The sequence below is a fragment of the Haliotis rufescens genome, unplaced genomic scaffold, assembly GCF_023055435.1.
Source record: "Haliotis rufescens isolate VD_foot unplaced genomic scaffold, xgHalRufe1.0.p SCAF_20, whole genome shotgun sequence".
Lineage (NCBI taxonomy): Eukaryota > Metazoa > Mollusca > Gastropoda > Lepetellida > Haliotidae > Haliotis > Haliotis rufescens.
In genome coordinates, this window is record NW_025963891.1 from 18,561,587 (window position 1) to 18,580,282 (window position 18,696).

The 18,696-nt window shown below is 41.7% G+C and overlaps 1 protein-coding gene across 3 annotated transcripts in view; it reads right to left on the reverse strand.

The window, feature by feature from the left end:
• Window positions 1-575: 575 nt before the first annotated feature.
• The window catches only part of LOC124132994 (phospholipid-transporting ATPase ABCA3-like), a 53,665-nt gene continuing 35,544 nt past the window's right edge, over window positions 576-18,696 (reverse strand). For 2 of the 3 annotated variants that reach the window (XM_048400912.1, XM_048400911.1), the window contains exons 15-20: window positions 16,454-17,482; window positions 10,488-10,703; window positions 9,076-9,596; window positions 5,737-5,924; window positions 3,389-3,559; window positions 576-1,852 (exon numbers count right to left, since the gene is read on the reverse strand). In XM_048400912.1, the coding sequence (XP_048256869.1) occupies window positions 1,429-1,852; window positions 3,389-3,559; window positions 5,737-5,924; window positions 9,076-9,596; window positions 10,488-10,703; window positions 16,454-17,482 (2,549 nt within the window). In that variant the 3' untranslated portion in view covers window positions 576-1,428. The remainder of the gene's footprint in view (window positions 1,853-3,388; window positions 3,560-5,736; window positions 5,925-9,075; window positions 9,597-10,487; window positions 10,704-16,453; window positions 17,483-18,696) is intronic. The other variant, XM_048400913.1, reaches the window with a different exon arrangement.

Sequence of the window (18,696 nt, forward strand, 5' to 3'; positions counted from 1 at the left end):
CAAGCATTTACAACACTGAAGAAAAACAGCACATGGACATTTTCTCAATCTCCTCACAGCGATAGTACGTTCCCGGAGCTCTCTATACTATCGCTGCCACCAGTCAAAACTCCCAACTGTGAATAGGTGGCCACAACCATGCTTGGAGTTGAACTCGCAACCGAATGACCGTTATGTTTACAAACAAGTGTCGACTGTCGTGACGCCGAATACACTTATCGCTGCTAAATTACTTTCTTCGTTTGTCAATTTGAATTTCTGTTTCATTAAAACTATCGTGTTATTGATATAGTAAGAATGTAAGGGAGAAGTTGGTTGATTTTCCGTTAGTCTGCAATCTCGAACCAATCTGATTATCAAAACAACAAAGTAAATTTGCCTGGAAAACATGGTCAGTCGTAAACCTTTTCAAATTGAAATATGATGGCATTCCCAAAGACATAAACAAAAGTATAAACGTTACTACATATGGGGTTTGAGGGCAAATTTCAAGATTCTTGTTATGGCCGCGCCCACACTGGTGGCAGCGATGTTACCGAGAGTGTAACGAAGGTGTCACGCGCTGGGAAGGACATTTTCTGAGGGAAGGGAAGCAACTCCAATCGGACACCCACTGCTGTAAACATTGAGTGCTCTCCCTTTGTCTATGCCAATCAGAAGTGTCACATGTAAAGTAACAAACTTTGTGGGTTTGCTTTTATATTAAAAAATGACAAATGGCTGTTGTTCTAAGTTTAAGTGAGACATGCAGATTGTTCTTTGCATAAAGAGGTTACCTTATGATTTCAATTAGCAAAATATGAATACTTCTTGTCTTGGAATGTTAAAAAACTATTCCTTTGAAATAGTACTGTCATGATTGTGAAACTCCTGTGCATCTCTTCTTCAAACAGGTTAAAATACAGTTGTAAAACTATATCTAATTTATATGAGGCTAAAAAACATAATAGTCTCGGTTCTCAGGCACCGCCCACAACATCAAGTTCATTGCAATTTTCGTTTTTAATTCCATTTAAAAAAAATTAAAAAATACCTTAAATATTCCAAGTCCAACGGTTGTCAAATACTGTATTTCCAGTATTTTACTCATCAAGAAATACATTTATGTAGGTAGGCCCTTTCCAAGGTTTACAATTGTTTATTTGGTTACACAACTTGATCTGGTTACAAACTAGATTGCACAACCAAACAACAAAAGACACTGCCCACCCACACAATATTTTCAAGAAACCATTGCCCGAGAACCAATTCTTTTATTTTTTAAAGCCTTAGTAAACATTTTGTTTAATATCTACATTCTATATTATGCTCTGGTTACAGAACAGACATAAATGTCAACAATTGTGTAGTCATGGTTATTTGAACAATTCCTTGATTCAATAAAAACTATTTTGTGACTTATTTCTCTGATGTCCATATCCAATATAATTAACAACACCAAGACATACATCCTTTCACTGCCTCATTTGGTGGTTTTTGTGACCTGGCAAAGTTGATAAACACTTGTTCAAGTGTCGTCTGCCCGACGAGGTAGTCCTCAATGTGGTACGTGTCCTTGGCTCGTTCCATCGTCCCGAACAGCTGTGCCCATGTGAAACGTGTATCAGTTATGTGATAATGTAACATGCATTGATGAATGTCCTTGAGAATGCTCCCAGGGAACTGACCTTCAATGAAAGCCCTTAAAGGTTCAAGGTCAGGTTCAAGGTCACCTTCAGGATAGGAGACCTTGACCATCAAGGTATAACCTTCACCGAATTTGTTCTTGAGATGTTGTGTGCTTCCCAAGCATTTGAACTGCCCATTGACCATGATGGCTATTCTCGTACATAGGGCTTCACACTCTTCCATGCTGCAGAGAAACAAAACAGAATTAGGGCTGTAATTTTGCATTTCTTGGTTTAACGATTTCATTTTCATTTTCAAACTGTGGTCAATATGAAAACAGAGCACAAAAGTATGCTTTGAACAATTCATGTGAAAAATTGTACGGAAGATTTGTATGGTTCCAGGAATGTTTCACTGAATGAGATGTGAGTTAGTTCTCTCCTCACGCACTTCTTATAAACAGTGAGTGAGTGGGTATGGTTTTACACCGCTTTAAGCAATATTCAAGCAATATCATGGCGGGGAACACCAGAAATGGGCTTCAAACATTGTACCCATGTCGGTAATCGAACCCGGGTATTCGGCATCACAAGGGAACACTTTAACCACAAGGCTACCCAACCACATTCTAATTAACAGACTTCATGAGAAAGAAAAAGGATTGTCCTTAAAATTAAATTTAATTCCTCATGTATTAGTCTGTCTCCCAGACCAAAAGAAAAAAACTTTAAAAAGGAGTCCAACTCAAGTTTAGAATGATTTGGCAAGTCTAGATTACCTCAGCTCTGAAATTAAGGATTGTTCTGGGCTCCATTTGAAGTTTATTTCTTTCATTTTATATATATATATATATATGTTACAGGAAACAAGTATAATCAGTGATTAAGTCTAAAGACTTAAAATTTCAGTGATTATGTCTAATAACTGATTCACTCGGTGGTTATGTCTAATTACTGACATATATATATATATTCTTGAATAAGATAACTTTATTTACAGCAGAGTAAAGGGATAGATAAATGCTCAACAGAACATAATGACAATGACCATTATTTTCGGTTTAGAGTGTGAACAATTTGTACTCTGTTCACAGTACAACCCATAATCATCATCTTGTTAAAATTGTTACTGGCTTTGGTTTTTGGTTTGTTGTCCTACGCTGCACTCAGCAATATTCCAGCTATATGATGGTGGTCTGTAAATAATCGAGTCTGGACAAGACAATCCAGTGATTGACATCATGAACATCGATCCACGCAAATTGGGATCGATGACATGCATTAACCAAGTCAGCGAGCCTGACCACCCGATCCTGTTAGTTGCCTTTCACGACAAGCATAGTCGCCTTTTACGGCAAGCATGGGTTGCTGAAGACCTATTCTACCCTGGATCTACATGAAGACAGGACCTGGTATGCAGAACTGACATTTGGCAAAAGACACTCCAACTATATCTTTTTGTTTGTTTGTTGTTTAATGCAGCACTCAGCAATATTCCAGCTATATGATGGCGGTCTGTAAATAATCGCGTCTGGATCAGACAATCCAGTTATTGATATCATGAGCATCGATCCACGCAATTGGGAGACGATGACGTGCATCAACCAAGTCAGCGAGCCTGACCACCCGATCCCGTAAGTCGCCGCTTACAACAGGTAGCTGGTACACTACTGTGTCTGGGTTAGGCAAGCCAGTGGTTGATAGCACGAGTACCCAACCTTGTCACTGTGGAGAGGTGGTACCCAATAAGCCAGGTCACACATGAGGTATTCAGGACTCACCTGTGAGATGTGAGTACCAGCGTCCTCCCGCTGTCCCGTACTGTTGCCAAGGCATCCCATAACAGTCTCCTGGCGACAGGATCCATACCTGTTGTTGGCTCATCCAGAAATATGATTGGTGGGTTGCCAACAAGAGCGATAGCAGTGCTGAGCTTCCTTTTGTTCCCTCCACTGAAATATCAGCATCAGGAGAGGAGTTAATTTGTTCAAGTTGATTTAAATATTGAAGTTTCATTGACTCTTCTACTATGTAATTCGTCACCACTCGCCCCTTCCCGTAACCTGCAAGAAGACTTGTCTCCCTTTGCTGAATCTTATGTGCAAAAATACGACAAACCAGTCAGAAAGCACGTATGACTTCAAGTACTTCGGTCAAAGATTTCCTCAGGAATAAGTTTTGATTTTACATATGTCTTGCACTTTACAATATACCCCAGATACAGTTAGATAAATGTGTTCATTCGTACTGATTAATAACGTAAGTCCTGGTCTGTTTTCAATAGCATCTGGAATATATATGATATATGGGGGATTCATTACACATCGAGTTGACAATTCTTTTAGCTATGCCTGTTTGTGCTTAGACGGAACCCAGTCGCAAAAATGGCCACGAGTGGGGCATGAGTCACTATTCGGCTTGCCCCAGAGTAATTGAGTTAGTCACGAATGCTACTGTGTCAAGTCAGTCTTCAGGATCCAGTCATCCAGGGATCTAAACAATCCCTTCCTTGTTTTCTGTGAGTAAGTTTAAATTTAAATCGCAGAATTTCTGTTATATTTCTGACTCCTATTATTCTGAAGTATAGGACAGAGATATTGCATATCTGGCCTGTGTTTCTGTACACAGTCTCATAATGAAAGAATTGCCTTACACATTAATAAATGTCATATTTTCTCATGACCTCAAAAGTATATTTAAAGGCAAAAGAAACTATACATTCATTGATAACTGAACAATAATAATATGCACAATCTCTTCAAAGAAATGTGTCTAAAATAGACATAGGCAAAGAAGAAGCAATACCATCATAAACAAAATAACAATCAAGACTAATTCTAAAGGTATCTTAAGGCCAAGGGAAGATTTTATGAAGAGCTCAACTGCATGGGCTACTAACTCACTGTGCACAGTTATGTCCCTTAGATGTTTTATTTTGTTTGTTGTTTAATGCCTCACTTAACAGTATTCCAGCTGTAAGATGGCTGTCTGTAAATAAACATGTCTGGACCAGACAATCCAGTGATTGATATCATGAGCATTGATCTATCTAATTGGGATATGATGACATGCATCAACAAAGTCAGCAAGCCTGACCACCCCATCCTGTTAGTTGCTCTTTAAACATACAAAGTCACCTTTTATTGCAAGCATGGGTTGCTGAAGACCTATTCTACCCGGGATCTTCCCGGTCCCCTTGGATGTTTTAGGATGGAATGTGTCTGATTATGATTGCGACCACTGTACTTATGCTTGAGGAAAGTGGTATATTTTCACAACCTGCTTCATCTTGGGATCTCCTCCCAAATTAAGGTGATATGCTATAGAAATGCCGCTCAGAGCTCTGTTCCACAAAGTAATCACAGGTATATACATATTACTACCCAGCCATACCTGTAAGCTTGGGCCAGAGACTATCCATATAACTACCCTGCCATACCTGTACGCTTGGCCCAGAGACTCTCCATATTACTACCCTGCCATACCTGTAAGCTTGGCCCAGAGACTATCCATATTACTACCCTGCCAAACCTGTAAGCTTGGGCCAGAGACTATCCATATTACTACCCTGCCATACCTGTAAGCTTGGACCAGAGACTATCCATATAACTACCCAACCATACCTGTAAGCTTGGGCCAGAGACTATCTATATAACTACCCAGCCATACCTGTAAGCTTGGACCAGAGACTATCCATATTACTGCCCTGCCATACCTGTACACTTGGACCAGAGACTATTCATATTACTACCCAGCCATACCTGTAAGCATGGCCCAGAGACTATCCATATTACTACCCTGCCATGCCTGTAAGCTTGGGCCAGAGACTATCCATATAACTACCCAGCCATACGTGTACGCTTTGACCAGAGACGATCCATATAACTATCCTGCCATACCTGTAAGCTTGGGCCAGAGACTATCCATATTACTACCCAGCCATGCCTGTAAGCTTGGGCCAGAGACTATCCATATAACTACCCAGCCATACCTGTAAGCTTGGACCAGAGACTATCCATATAACTACCCAACCATACCTGTAAGCTTGGACCAGAGACTATCCATATAACTACCCAACCATACCTGTAAGCTTGGGCCAGAGACTATCCATATAACTACCCAGCCATACCTGTAAGCTTGGGCCAGTTTATCAGCATGGTCAGTGAGGAGCAGAGAGTTGATGAGGTTGTTGACAGTGCCAGCTATCTCCCTCTCCATCACACCGCGGAGGCGTGCGTACAGGGTCAACGTCTCCCGCCCTGTCAGTTGACCAATGAGTGCATCGAACTGTGGACAGTATCCTAGTCGCTGCTGCACCTGAAAGTGTTGATGTCTTATACTAGCCAATGCACTGTCATGAGTCAGATCGCAATGTTTCATAATGGCCAGATTACATGTCTCAAATAGCAGTGTTTATTACTAGACAATATAATTACAAGGTCAGATAGCAATGTTTAATACTAGCCAATATAATGACATGGGTCACACGGCTATGTTTAATACTAGCCAACATAAAGACATGTTTCACATAGCAATGTTAAATACTAGTCAATTTAATGACATGGGTCAGATAGCAATGTTTAATACTAGTCAATGTAATGACATGGGTTAGATAGCAATGTTTAATACAAGTCAATTTAATGACATGTGTCAGATAGCAATGTTTGATACTAGCCAATGTAATGACATGGGTTAGATAGCAATGTTAAATACTAGTCAATGTAATGGCATGGGTCAGATAGCAATGTTTAATACTAGCCAATGTAATGACATGGGTTAGATAGCAATGTTAAATACTAGTCAATATAATGACATGGGTCAGATAGCAATGTTTAATACTAGTTAATGTAATGACATGGGTCAGATAGCAATGTTTAATACTAGTCAATGTAATGACATGTTTCACAAAGCAATGTTAAATACTAGTCAATTTAATGACAAGGGTCAGATAGCAATGTTAAATACTAGTCAATGTAATGACATGGGTTAGATAGCAATGTTAAATACTAGTCAATGTAATGACATGGGTCAGATAGCAATGTTTAATACAAGTCAATGTAATGACATGGGTAAGATAGCAATGTTTAATACTAGTCAATATAATGACATGGGTCAGATAGCAATGTTTAATACTAGTCAATTTAATGCAGGGTCAGATAGCAATGTTTAATACTAGTCAATGTAATGACATGTTTCACATAGCAATGTTAAATACTAGTCAATTTAATGACATGGGTCAGATAGCAATGTTTAATACTAGTCAATGTAATGACATGGGTTAGATAGCAATGTTTAATACTAGTCAATTTAATTACATGGGTCAGATAGCAATGTTTGATACTAGTTAATGTAATGACATGGGTTAGATAGCAATGTTAAATACTAGTCAATGTAATGAGATGGGTCAGATAGCAATGTTTAATACTGGTCAATGTAATGACATGGGTTAGATAGCAATGTTTAATACTAGTCAATGTAATGACATGGGTCGGATAGCAATGTTTAATACTAGTCAATTTAATGACATGGGTCAGATAGCAATGTTTAATACTAGCCAACATAATGACATGTTTCACATAGCAATGTTAAATACTAGTCAATTTAATGACATGGGTCAGATAGCAATATTTAATACTAGCCAATGTAATGACATGGGTTAGATAGCAATGTTAAATACTAGTCAATGTAATGACATGGGTCAGATAGCAATGTTAAATACTAGTCAATGTAATGACATGGGTCAGATAGCAATTTTTAATACTTGTCAATGTAATGACATGGGTCAGATAGGAAAGTTTAATATTTGTACATACAATGACATGTTTGACATAGCAATGTTTAATACTAGTCAATGTTATGACATGGGTCAGATAGCAATGTTTAATACTTGTCAATATAATGACATGGGTCAGATAGCAATGTTTAATACTAGTCAATTTAATGACATGGGTCAGATAGCAATGTTTGATACTAGTCAATTTAATGACATGGGTCAGATAGCAATGTTTAATACTAGTCAATGTAATGACATGGGTTAGATAGCAATGTTTAATACTAGTCAATGTAATGACATGGGTCAGATAGCAATGTTTAATACTAGTCAATGTAATGACATGGGTTAGATAGCAATGTTAAATACTAGTCAATGTAATGACATGGGTCAGAAAGCAATGTTTAATACTAGTCAATGTAATGACATGGGTCAGATAGCAATGTTTAATATTTGTCAATTCAATGACATGTTTCACATAACAATGTTAAATACTAGTCAATATAATGACATGGGTTAGATAGCAATGTTTAATACTTGTCAATGTAATGACATGGGTTAGATAGCAACGTTTAATACTAGTCAATGTAATGACATGGGTCAGATAGCAATGTTTAATGCTAGTCAATGTAATGACATGGGTTAGATAGCAATGTTAAATACTAGTCAATGTATTGACATGGGTCAGATAGCAATGTTTAATACTTGTCAATGTAATGACATGGGTCAGATAGCAATGTTTAATATTTGTCAATTCAATGACATGTTTCAGATAGCAATGTTTAATACTTGTCAATGTAATGACATGGGTCAGATAGCAATGATTAATACTAGTCAATGTAATGACATGGGTCAGATAGCAATGTTTAATACTAATCAATTTAATGACATGGGTCAGCTAGCAATGTTTAATACTTGTCAATGTAATGACATGGGTTAGATAGCAATGTTAAATACTAGTCAATGTAATGACATGGGTCAGATAGCAATGTTTAATACTAGCCAATAAAATGACATATTTCAGAGAGCAAGATTTAGTATGTGTGTGGGTGACATTTATATATGTAGAACTAAAATGTACCAAAGCTTGTACAATGTTTTGTTATATCTGAAGTATTTTTACTTGTTGTTGAAGAACACTGGGGATATCTACCCATATGTGTACCCCGGGTAATATCTATGAACAAGCATGAAAAGAACAAGTTATGAACCTTAAATTTAATTCTTTTTGCACTTGAGTTACTTTTGGAATGTATTATGTACAAACTGACTTGTAAACATTTGTAATGTACCAAAATGCTACCAAATGAAAAGTTTTGAAAAGTTGCATGCCCAATCAATGGTTGGGCTATTATTGTATTCCCTAAATTACCTAAGCTTTCTAGTTTTAGATCAGGGTAACAGGTAAATTAACTGCAAACGTTAAACATATTATTGATGAATAAAATTTCAAAGTTAAAGTTACTAAGTTGATAATCCACCAGTTTATTGTTATTTTCAGAGAACTAACATTAAACAGTAGTATTTTGATGTTTACCGTTTTGTTATGGACTGGAAACATTCTATCTGATCTGGAAACTTTGCAAAGTTGCCAGTCAGGTTGTCTGACTGAAATTTGGGGGTATTTTATACACTGTCATGCGTCCAAAGTCATGATGGCCATAAACATGTCTTCACAGATTAAGATCGCACACAAACCTCTTGTGTATCTGACTTGACACTGAAGCCATCAAGGAAAGCATTGCCGCCAGTTAGGATTTCATCCCCCGTCAACATCTTGAAGGTTGTTGTCTTCCCGGCACCATTCACACCAAGAAGGCCAAAACACTCGCCTTGAGGAATCCCCACAGAGATGTGATCCACGGCGCGATTGTTTTCATAGTCCTTCACTACTTCCTGCAGAAGCAGCTTGTCAGACTGGAACAACTGATGTAGGGATTGGTTGGCCAACCGAGCACGCTCAGTTGCGACATCGGAGTCTTCCTGTATTTGACTGTCGGTGTTGCTGAGTTGTCTGTACAGGAATGAAGACCGTCTGCTTCCAGAGCCAAGGTTGCGAATGGCATAGAAAAGCTTTTTGAAAAGGTTGAGTTCGATTGCAAATAGAAGGCTGAAGTAGACCACACCTTGGATAGCCAGGAAGATTAACATTCGGCCAATACCATTCTGTGCCCAGCCGAAGTAGTTCTCGTTGTTGTACAGGCAAGAGTCCACGCATTCTGGAACCGAAAGATTTGTTTGTTTGTTGTTTAACACTGCACTCAGCAATATTCTATCTATGTGAGGCAGTCTGTAAATAATAGAGTTTGGGCCAGAAGAGTCAATGATTGACATCATGAGCATTGATCTATGCAATTTGACAACGATGGGATGCATCAACCAAGTTGGCGAGCCTGACCACCCAATCACGTTAGTTGCCTCTTACGACAAGTATGGGTTGCTGAAGACAAACTCTAACTCGGATCTTCATAGGGTAGGAACCTCAAGAAGTCCATTGAATTAAACTTAAGCAAGTTTTATAGGGTACCATCATAAACAAACAAAAAAACAACCAGAAACAAACAATAATCTAGAACAATTAAACAGGTATGTTCGGGAAATTACCATTGCCAAGAGTGACAGAACAGCTGACTGACTGAACTAACAGCTAAATGACTGAACTAACAGCTGACTGACTGACTGACTGACTGAACTAACAGCTAACGACTGAACCACCAGCTGACTGACTGAACTAACAGCTGACTGACTGACTGAACCAACAGCTAATGACTGAACTATATAACAGCTGACTGACTGAACAAACAGCTGACTGACTGCCTGAACCAACAGCTAACGACTGAACTATATAACAGCTGACTGACTGAACTAACACCTGACTGACTGAACTAACAGTTGACTGACTGAACCAACAGCTAATGACTGAACTATATAACAGCTGATTGACTGAACTAACAGCTGACTGAGTGACTGACCTAACAGCTGAGTGACTGACTGACTAATAGACTGCAATTGATTGTTTTTCTTAATCTATATAATGATCTATATGACACTAAAACAGCCAGATCAAAACAATATTCAAAATTACTTTGAAAACAAAATAGTGTATTTACCATCACAGCAAAACATCGTAGGTGCAAGTTGGCAAAATGGTTTAAACCTCTGGCATATTTGTAGGAACTCATAGTTGGAGTAGAAGTCCTCCAGGCCCTGCCCGAGGCAGAAGTTGGGCAACACCGACATGAAGACCCACTCCAGGATCCGGGACGTATCCTCGAGCTCCAGCTGGGGGATGGCCAGAATACCCACGGTCAGAACTGTAGCCACACCTGGAGGAGAAACACCAGATATACACTGCTCGTGAAGGTCATACTTAGTAAAATCTAAATATTTTTTACATTTGTATACTTATCCTGCATTACTCCGTATTGCATTTACTGCTGTCTTTTGACAGAGAGACGAACTGTGTGAGATCCAGCTGCTGAAGAAAGTTGTCCCAACCAGCTCAGGAGGTAGCGCCCTCTCACAGTCGGCACGTGACCCGGAAGTCATGACGTCACACCAAAACACATAACTGCTTTAAACATAATATCTGAAACTTCGTGGGGAGGTAGCGTAGCGAAAGGGAGGGCACTTAGACTTTGTAATGCAGGATAAGTATACAAATGTAAAAAATATTTAGATTTTACTAAAAATTTTAACTTATCCTGCATTACTCCGTATTGCATCTTTATCAGACGGCATGGCTGGTGGGCAAACCTTCAGATGTGAACCATAATACACCCTCGTCAAGGTCCGATGAATCCGCACCGCATACAAGTGATGACCGGAACATCTACGGCCATTCCTGTCTTCAGGAAACAAGAGTCGATGCAAAAACAAACGCCCGAATAGGTAACCGAAATACAATGAGGCGGGTAGCCAAAAAATAGAACTTACCGAAGAGTGAAAGCGAAACGCAGTAGAGCCCTCTAATCTGAGGTGATAAACACCAGAGAGTTCGACGGGCCCCGCTCGGGGTATCGAAGAATCAGCAGCGTCGGCGGCAATATCTACGACCAATCACAAGAGCGAATGCGAAACGCAGGAGAGCCCTCTAGGCTGGAGGCAAGGAACACCGGTGAGGTCGACGGGCACCGCTCAGGTATCAGAGAAGCAGCGGCGTTGGCGTCGGCGCCGGTGTCCACATCTACTACCATTCCTGTCGTCAGATAACGAGAGTTGATGCAAAAAGTAAAACCCGGATAGGTGACAGAAATAGAATGAGGCGGGTAACCCAAAACTAAAACTGACCTAAGAGCGAAGCGGAGCGCAACAGAGCCGTCTTGTCTGGGGTTATAAACACCAGAGAGGTCGACGGGCCCCGCTCAGGGTATCAGAGACTCAGTGGCGTCGGTGATAGATGACCTGTTGGGCTACAACCAGGGACCAAAACTGTGAACGCCGGCGACATCTTTCAAGGCTACATCACGGAAGTAGTGGTTAGCGAAGGCGGTGTCCGATCGCCAAGAACAGGCTTCCCTGAACGACTGGCTGGAACTGTATACCATGGAGAGCCATTGTAAATGCGATCGCCCTGATCTCGTGTTTCGGTTGATAGCCTTGGGGGGGGGAGGGTCCATTCGGCAGCTTCATAAGCTTTAAGGATGACCACCCGGAGCCAGAGGGAAAAGTATTCCGGTTCAACCACACTGCGACGAAGGGGAGACCGGCAGAAAAAAGGTGTTTCCTAGACTTGCGGCTGGCTTTTAGATCGTCGTAAAACAACCTTCAGTGCCCTTACTGGGCATAATGACTCTCCTCCTCATCCTCAGCACCCACAATGGACGAGGGGGAAGGGGATAAAGATTGATCTATCAGGCTGTCCTGGGAGTTGATTCTTTATGCTGAAGTCCCAGGAGGGTCCATGATGAACGTCGCCCTGGGTACCGCATTCGAACCGGACAAGGGAGACATCGAGGGCGTGCTGTACATGGACTCGAGCGGCAGTAGCCAAAACCAGTAGAAACACCGTCTTCTTCCTTAGGTCGTAGAAGGAAGACGAGGGAGGTGGTGCGAAGGGCGTTTAAGACCACATTCAGATCCAACGCAGGCGGTCTGAACTTGGCCTTCTGGTCTTCAAGACTGAATGAGCGCAGCCAGGCCCGTGGGTCGGGAATTTTCGTCTTTCTCCGATCGTTCGGGATGGCCAGAACGGAGTAGATGGCAACCAGGTATGTGGGGGTGGTAAAGCCCTTCAACCGACAGGTGCTGCGCAAGTACAGAAGTAACTGATCCAGGAACTGCGGTGACGCTGTCATCGGATCCTGGTGTTTGTCTGAACAAAATGCCTGGAATGAGCATCATTTATCAGCATACAGTCCCTGTGTAGATGGACGGTGGGCTGAAGCAAGAGCCTTGGTCGCTCTAGCCGAATAGCCCTTGGCTCATGGGGCTTTCTGCAGATGTGTCAGGCATGCAGACGAAAACATGCGGGTATTAGGGTGTGGCAACCGACTGTGTGGATGGAGCAGAAGGTTGGACCACACCAGACGTTCCAGGGGTTGTCGCTGGCTATGTTTCGGAGGTCGATAAACCAACTTCTGGCTGGACAACAAGGTGAGACCAAATCCAATGTCAGGGGCCGAGTGGCCAGGATCTCTGAAGAACCGTGGGAGGGAGAACCGGAGTCGGAAAAGCATACGCGCGTAATCCTTCTCAGGAACAACGGAAGGCGTCGACTGCCACAGCGGCCGTATCTGACACTGGTGGAATGGAAGACGACAGCTGGCAACTTTCAGAGATGTGGCAAACAGATCTAGGGTTGGGGTGTCGACCGTTTGACATAGTCTGGCCAGAGGCGCCGGAGAGCGTGAGGCGTCTGAGAGCTTGAGGCGCCGGGAACGCCGGAGATGTTGATTCTTGGGGGCGTCGGGAGAGGGGCGAGTACTCCGGGTCCTCAAACACCACACTACGGTGACGTCGTCAGTGGACATGATCAACAGGGTGTGACCGAGAAAGCATCTCGAGGCTGTTGCTGTGCCAAAGGTGTTGATCTCCAGATCACAGGTGGTCACAATGTGGGCTGGTGTGGGCCACTAGCCACTGACAAGGTGGCAGTGGAAGAGAGGGAAGTCATGGTAAATGAGGTCGTCTACAAGATTGCAAAATGGAGAAACCAGCAACAGGGGTCTGCGTTTGTGTACCATCGGTACGATACGTAAAGAGGTGTGCTCGCCTGCGAACCAAACACCATGTAGACGAAGGAAACCAGCTTCACAATCGACCGCCGGGGCATCGACGTAACCGGGTAGTAGGAAGTCGAGGCAATATGTCCACTGCACGAAGTAATGAGATCGTTTCTATCCCCGAAGCGGCCTATAAGCACTCCTGTTCTTATATCGAGGTGACGATGAAGGACTACAACACGATACAAGGCAGGTACGCAACAGGGGTCAGTGGGATGGCCGAGGGACGAAGTATCAAATCGACACTGTGTCCGGTAGTCAAGGCTGAAGATAGGAAGGTGTCGCAGTCTAAAAGATCAATCCGGACGAAGGAAGGCGATCTTTTCCATCCCTTGAACGCCTATAGGCGCTATCGTTCTTATAGCGAGGGGCTGATGAAACCAGGTGCCTCGTGACAGCCGTGTTGGTAGAGGAGGTCTATTGTTTCCAACATCCGGGCATGGATGGACTGCGACAGGCGCCTGGTTGAGTGGTTGCACCAAGCATACAGGTAAACATGTAAGCCAATCTGTAGAAATACATGGCACCTCTTGCCATGGTAGGTTGACCTAATTTCGGTCGGAGTTGTGGACAGTCCGAGTACTTGACACGTGACATGTAAATCACTCTGCGCAGTAACCGAGAAAGCCACATTGGAGTCGGAACTGAGGTGCAAATCACACAGACAATCCTCAATGAACTGTGTGAGAGATGAACAAGTGGTGTACCCGAGTTTTGTGAAAAAACACGGAAGCCCCGGGGGCGTCGTGGAAAACCCGGGGAGCGCCGAGGAAGAGTCTCTTTCAGGAACACTGGCGCTAGGGGTCGACGAGCACGTTGAACGAGGTGTGTCCTGGATACTCGTATGAGCTGAAGGATCACAGCAACGAATGACTACAACATCGGCACTGCCTTGTGAAAGTACAGGGCGTCGTACAATCACGGCAGAAGGGGCGGCCCCGACCAGATTTGTTCCCGCGGCAACAAGTGCAGCGAGGCAGAAAATCTGGAATTTAAGCAAAACATAACTATGTGGCAAAACCACAAAGTATTTCAAGGAAGTTTATGAGATCAAACAATTACGCTAAAAGGTAGCGAAAAAGCATAGCTTTAAGCAAACACGTAACCATGTGGCAAAATCACAAAGTATGGGAAGCATAATGTAACTCAAAAACTTTGTATTTTATTGAAGTTTATGAGAGGAAACAATTACGCTAAAAGGTAGCGAAAAGGCATACCTTTAAGCAAACACGTAACCATGTGGCAAGACCACAGAGTACGGGAGACATAATGTAACTCAAAAACTTTGTATTTTATTGAAGTTTATGAGAGGAAACAATTACGCTGAAAGGTAGCGAAAAGGCAAGGCTTTAAGCACACCCAAAACAACATACATAAATTTAATGTATTACCCAAGCCAAAGAGAGAATTCAAAACGCAGAACACGTAATTACGTGGCCACGTGGTGAATGGCCAAAATGGCGGGAAAGATAACAAAATGGCGGGAACAACATTGCGCCCGTAAATTACTGTGACTTGAGCCACAAACGAGCGATAAACGTTACAATTAACGAATGGGAAGACCCTAAGGTGACGGCCCATAACAGGTAACAATGTAGCAGCATACGATGAATGTAGAAACACGCAAAATATAAAAACAATAAGCTTTAATTTCCACAAGGGATACAAAGTACGTAAATCAGTTATGTGTTTTGGTGTGACGTCATGACTTCCGGGTCACGTGCCGACTGTGAGAGGGCGCTACCTCCTGAGCTGGTTGGGACAACTTTCTTCAGCAGCTGGATCTCACACAGTTCGTCTCTCTGTCAAAAGACAGCAGTAAATGCAATACGGAGTAATGCAGGATAAGTTAAAAAAATTCATGCTTAACCCACGCTGAAAGGACTTTCTATCCCTTGAACGAGGCACAGAACTTACTGGATCTGCCTGACCAAAATCTAGACCAATCTGCAGTAATCTTCATAATCGCACAGTAGTAAGCCCAAAAACTTATATGACAGTCCTTATTTTCTTGTGTATGTTAGTGATCATTTTACAAAATATGCAAGACCGTAGAAGAGGCTTATCCTTGCCAAATAACTATTATCGGAAAAGTTATAGTTTCATTTACAAACGGTCTCTAATGCTCAATCTCTAAAGAACAAATTTAACTTGCGTATGGTTTCAATAATCGCTCTAATACTCAATTTTCTAAAGACCCATTGCGCTTATTACAGCAAATATGGTACATCACATATTTATCAGGGAAAGATAATTTGTAATGCCAACTTTCAAGTAGACTAGTAGATAAACACCCTTATTACTGAATTAGAACTGAATTGACTATTAAAATGGATTGACTATTTTGTATTATGGGGGCCCTTGGATTTCCAGGACAATAATGTGATGTGAATATTTTTTAACTTTATTTGGCTCCTTTGCTTCCCTTCTCCTCCCCAATCCATTAGGCCAAAAAAATAATAGTCTTGGTTCTCGGGCAGCGAATGCACCACCATAAAGTCAACCGCATGTTTCATTTTTATTTCGATTTTTCCAAAAAATAAAAAAATAATCATAATTAAAAACAATGTGATCCAATATGGCACACAGTTACTTCCCTTTACATGCACACTGCTCTACTGTGCATCTCGTGTTATGGTCATGGCGGCAATAGGAGTTTGTATGTTTGTTTATGTAGGGAGGCCTTTTACCAGGTTGATGGTACACAAGTGTTTAATTGGTTACATACTAGTTTGAACAAGCAAAAAATCCAAAATAACGCACTATATTTTCAAAATTCATTGCCTGAGAACCAATTTTTTTATTTATTTTAAGTCTAACTCCTTGAATTTTTAAATCGTCATCTTTCTTACCTGAGAGTATGTTGAACATGCTGATCCAGACGTACGCTGATGCTGGCACAGAGAAGATGAACGACATCAGGTACATAAATGGCAGCATGGCCCATCCATACATGACAAACAGCAGCAGTATGCCTGCCCAGTGGAAGTTCACGATGTAGGCATCAATCTGGAATGCTGCAAAACTGATGATGAGAAGAATACAAGGAACAAGATAGTTGAACATGTCCCAACAGAACGTGGCAGCCCAGAAGTTGAAGGCGTGGACTCCACTAACAAACTGGATGTGTTTTGCCTTGACACTCCGCTCTTTAACAAGGAACAGGACAAAACTGCTGGCCAAGAATGCCATTCCGAAGCAGACATTGAATGCAATGGTAAATCCTTCAGTACCTTGCGTGAGTTCATCATTGACCCTGTTCATGTCAGTTCGTGGGAGAGGATGGTTTGTCACCTCCATAGAGTAAGAGGAGTCATTTGTGATGTACTGAAGCACAGCACTTGCAACCGTTGCAAGAGCAATGGCCGGGCTGTGGTAGGCTTGGTTCTGGAAGTATGCTGTAGCATTGCTGAAACCAGCCTCCGTACCTTCTTCAAATGATGCAGCAATTACATATCTGATGTTATAATTCCCGATTCCTTCTTCGCCTTTCTTGCTCAAGTATTTTATGATGTCAGGGTCATTTTTGAATCCTGCAATGTTGTTTATGTAGGTCAAGGCCGATGATGAATTTCCAAACTGATTCACATAAGCTGCAGCCAGGTTGCTTAAAGATTCATTTGGATTCAATGCAGTGGCATAGGGCACATAGTTTTTCTTGAACTGGTCAATGGTGAGCTTGAGAGCTGGTGAGTCGGTGGGCCCTGGGAAAGTTTTAAGGACGATAAGTGCCATGACAGTGAAAAACAGAGGCACAATCAGCTGTGACGCTGTGACCAGTTTGTTCCTGAATGTGTGTAGAAAGCGCTTGACGAACATGGCCCTAAACTGTTGGACATAGAGCGCGATCCCAGCATTGCGTCTCAGCTCCCTTCCCAGATCTGCAGGGAAGGAAAACATCGAGTTTCACTTATCTGTTAAATGTACAAGTGTGTTCACTGAATCGCATGTGGCATAAGGTTAGTGAGTGAGTGAGTGAGTTGGGTTTAACACCGCTTTTAACAGTATTCCAGTTATATCACGGCGTGTCAGCTTAATGTGGGAGGAAAGCCCGAAGTGATGCTGGTCTGATGAAGTCTACCACTTCGGTAAAACCCACGAGCACGGGTATGGTGCTGACAAACCTAGAAACATAATCTGGGCGAACCGGGATTCGAACCCACAATCATAGGTTTCTGGCGTGCCCAAGGGAAGCGACTCTGCACAGCGAATCGCGGCGCCTTAGACAACCCGTGCCCCCTGTCATAAGGTTAAGTAGCAATTGTTCAATTTTACAGTTGTCATGTCTTCCTATGACCTGAGAAACATAAGAACATGAGAGACAAGAATGCACGAAAAATGTTGCTTAGAATTATTTTAAAAACCATGCCCCCCTATGCAGGAACAGAATTTAATCATGGTCTTACACCTCTTTTAGCAATATTTTTTGCAATATCACTGCAGAGGACCCTAGAAATGGGCTTCACAAATTGTACCAATCTAGGTCATCAAATCCTGGGTCTTTGGCGAGATGACTAGCTACCCTATCGCCCCCTTCTTTAATACAAATAACCTTGAAAGTCTACTGGTCTGAAAAACGACATGTTTGACATACTACTAGCCCTTAGGATACTATTCCTATTCAGGACACTTGTTCTAGCTAGTGCACTGGAGCTAATTACTGTATGTGACCAACCATGAGATAAGGCACCTTGTGGGTGAAAAATCACATTTTGACTTCTTATTATAAAATAATATAATATCTTAGTATCTTACAGTTACTATAGTATCTTGGTATCTTACAGTATCTTAGGACCACAGAAATACATTTGATAAGCTTCAATTCATATTTATTACAGAGTGACATGCCATCAAACATTTGGACTCATTTTCTGCAAATTCCCATTTTCTGGCTTATTACTGTTTATGTCTGATTAATTGAAAGTAGACATGTATGCTGAAATGCTTTCAAAAAATGTTTTTATCACATTACGAACTAGCGAGGGAAAAATACGATACTTTTTTTTACAGTCCGCACACATGGTGATTTTTACGGAGGCAAGTTGATGTCAAACATCCTTCTTTATGACATCACAGCCCAATTATATCCCAGCAC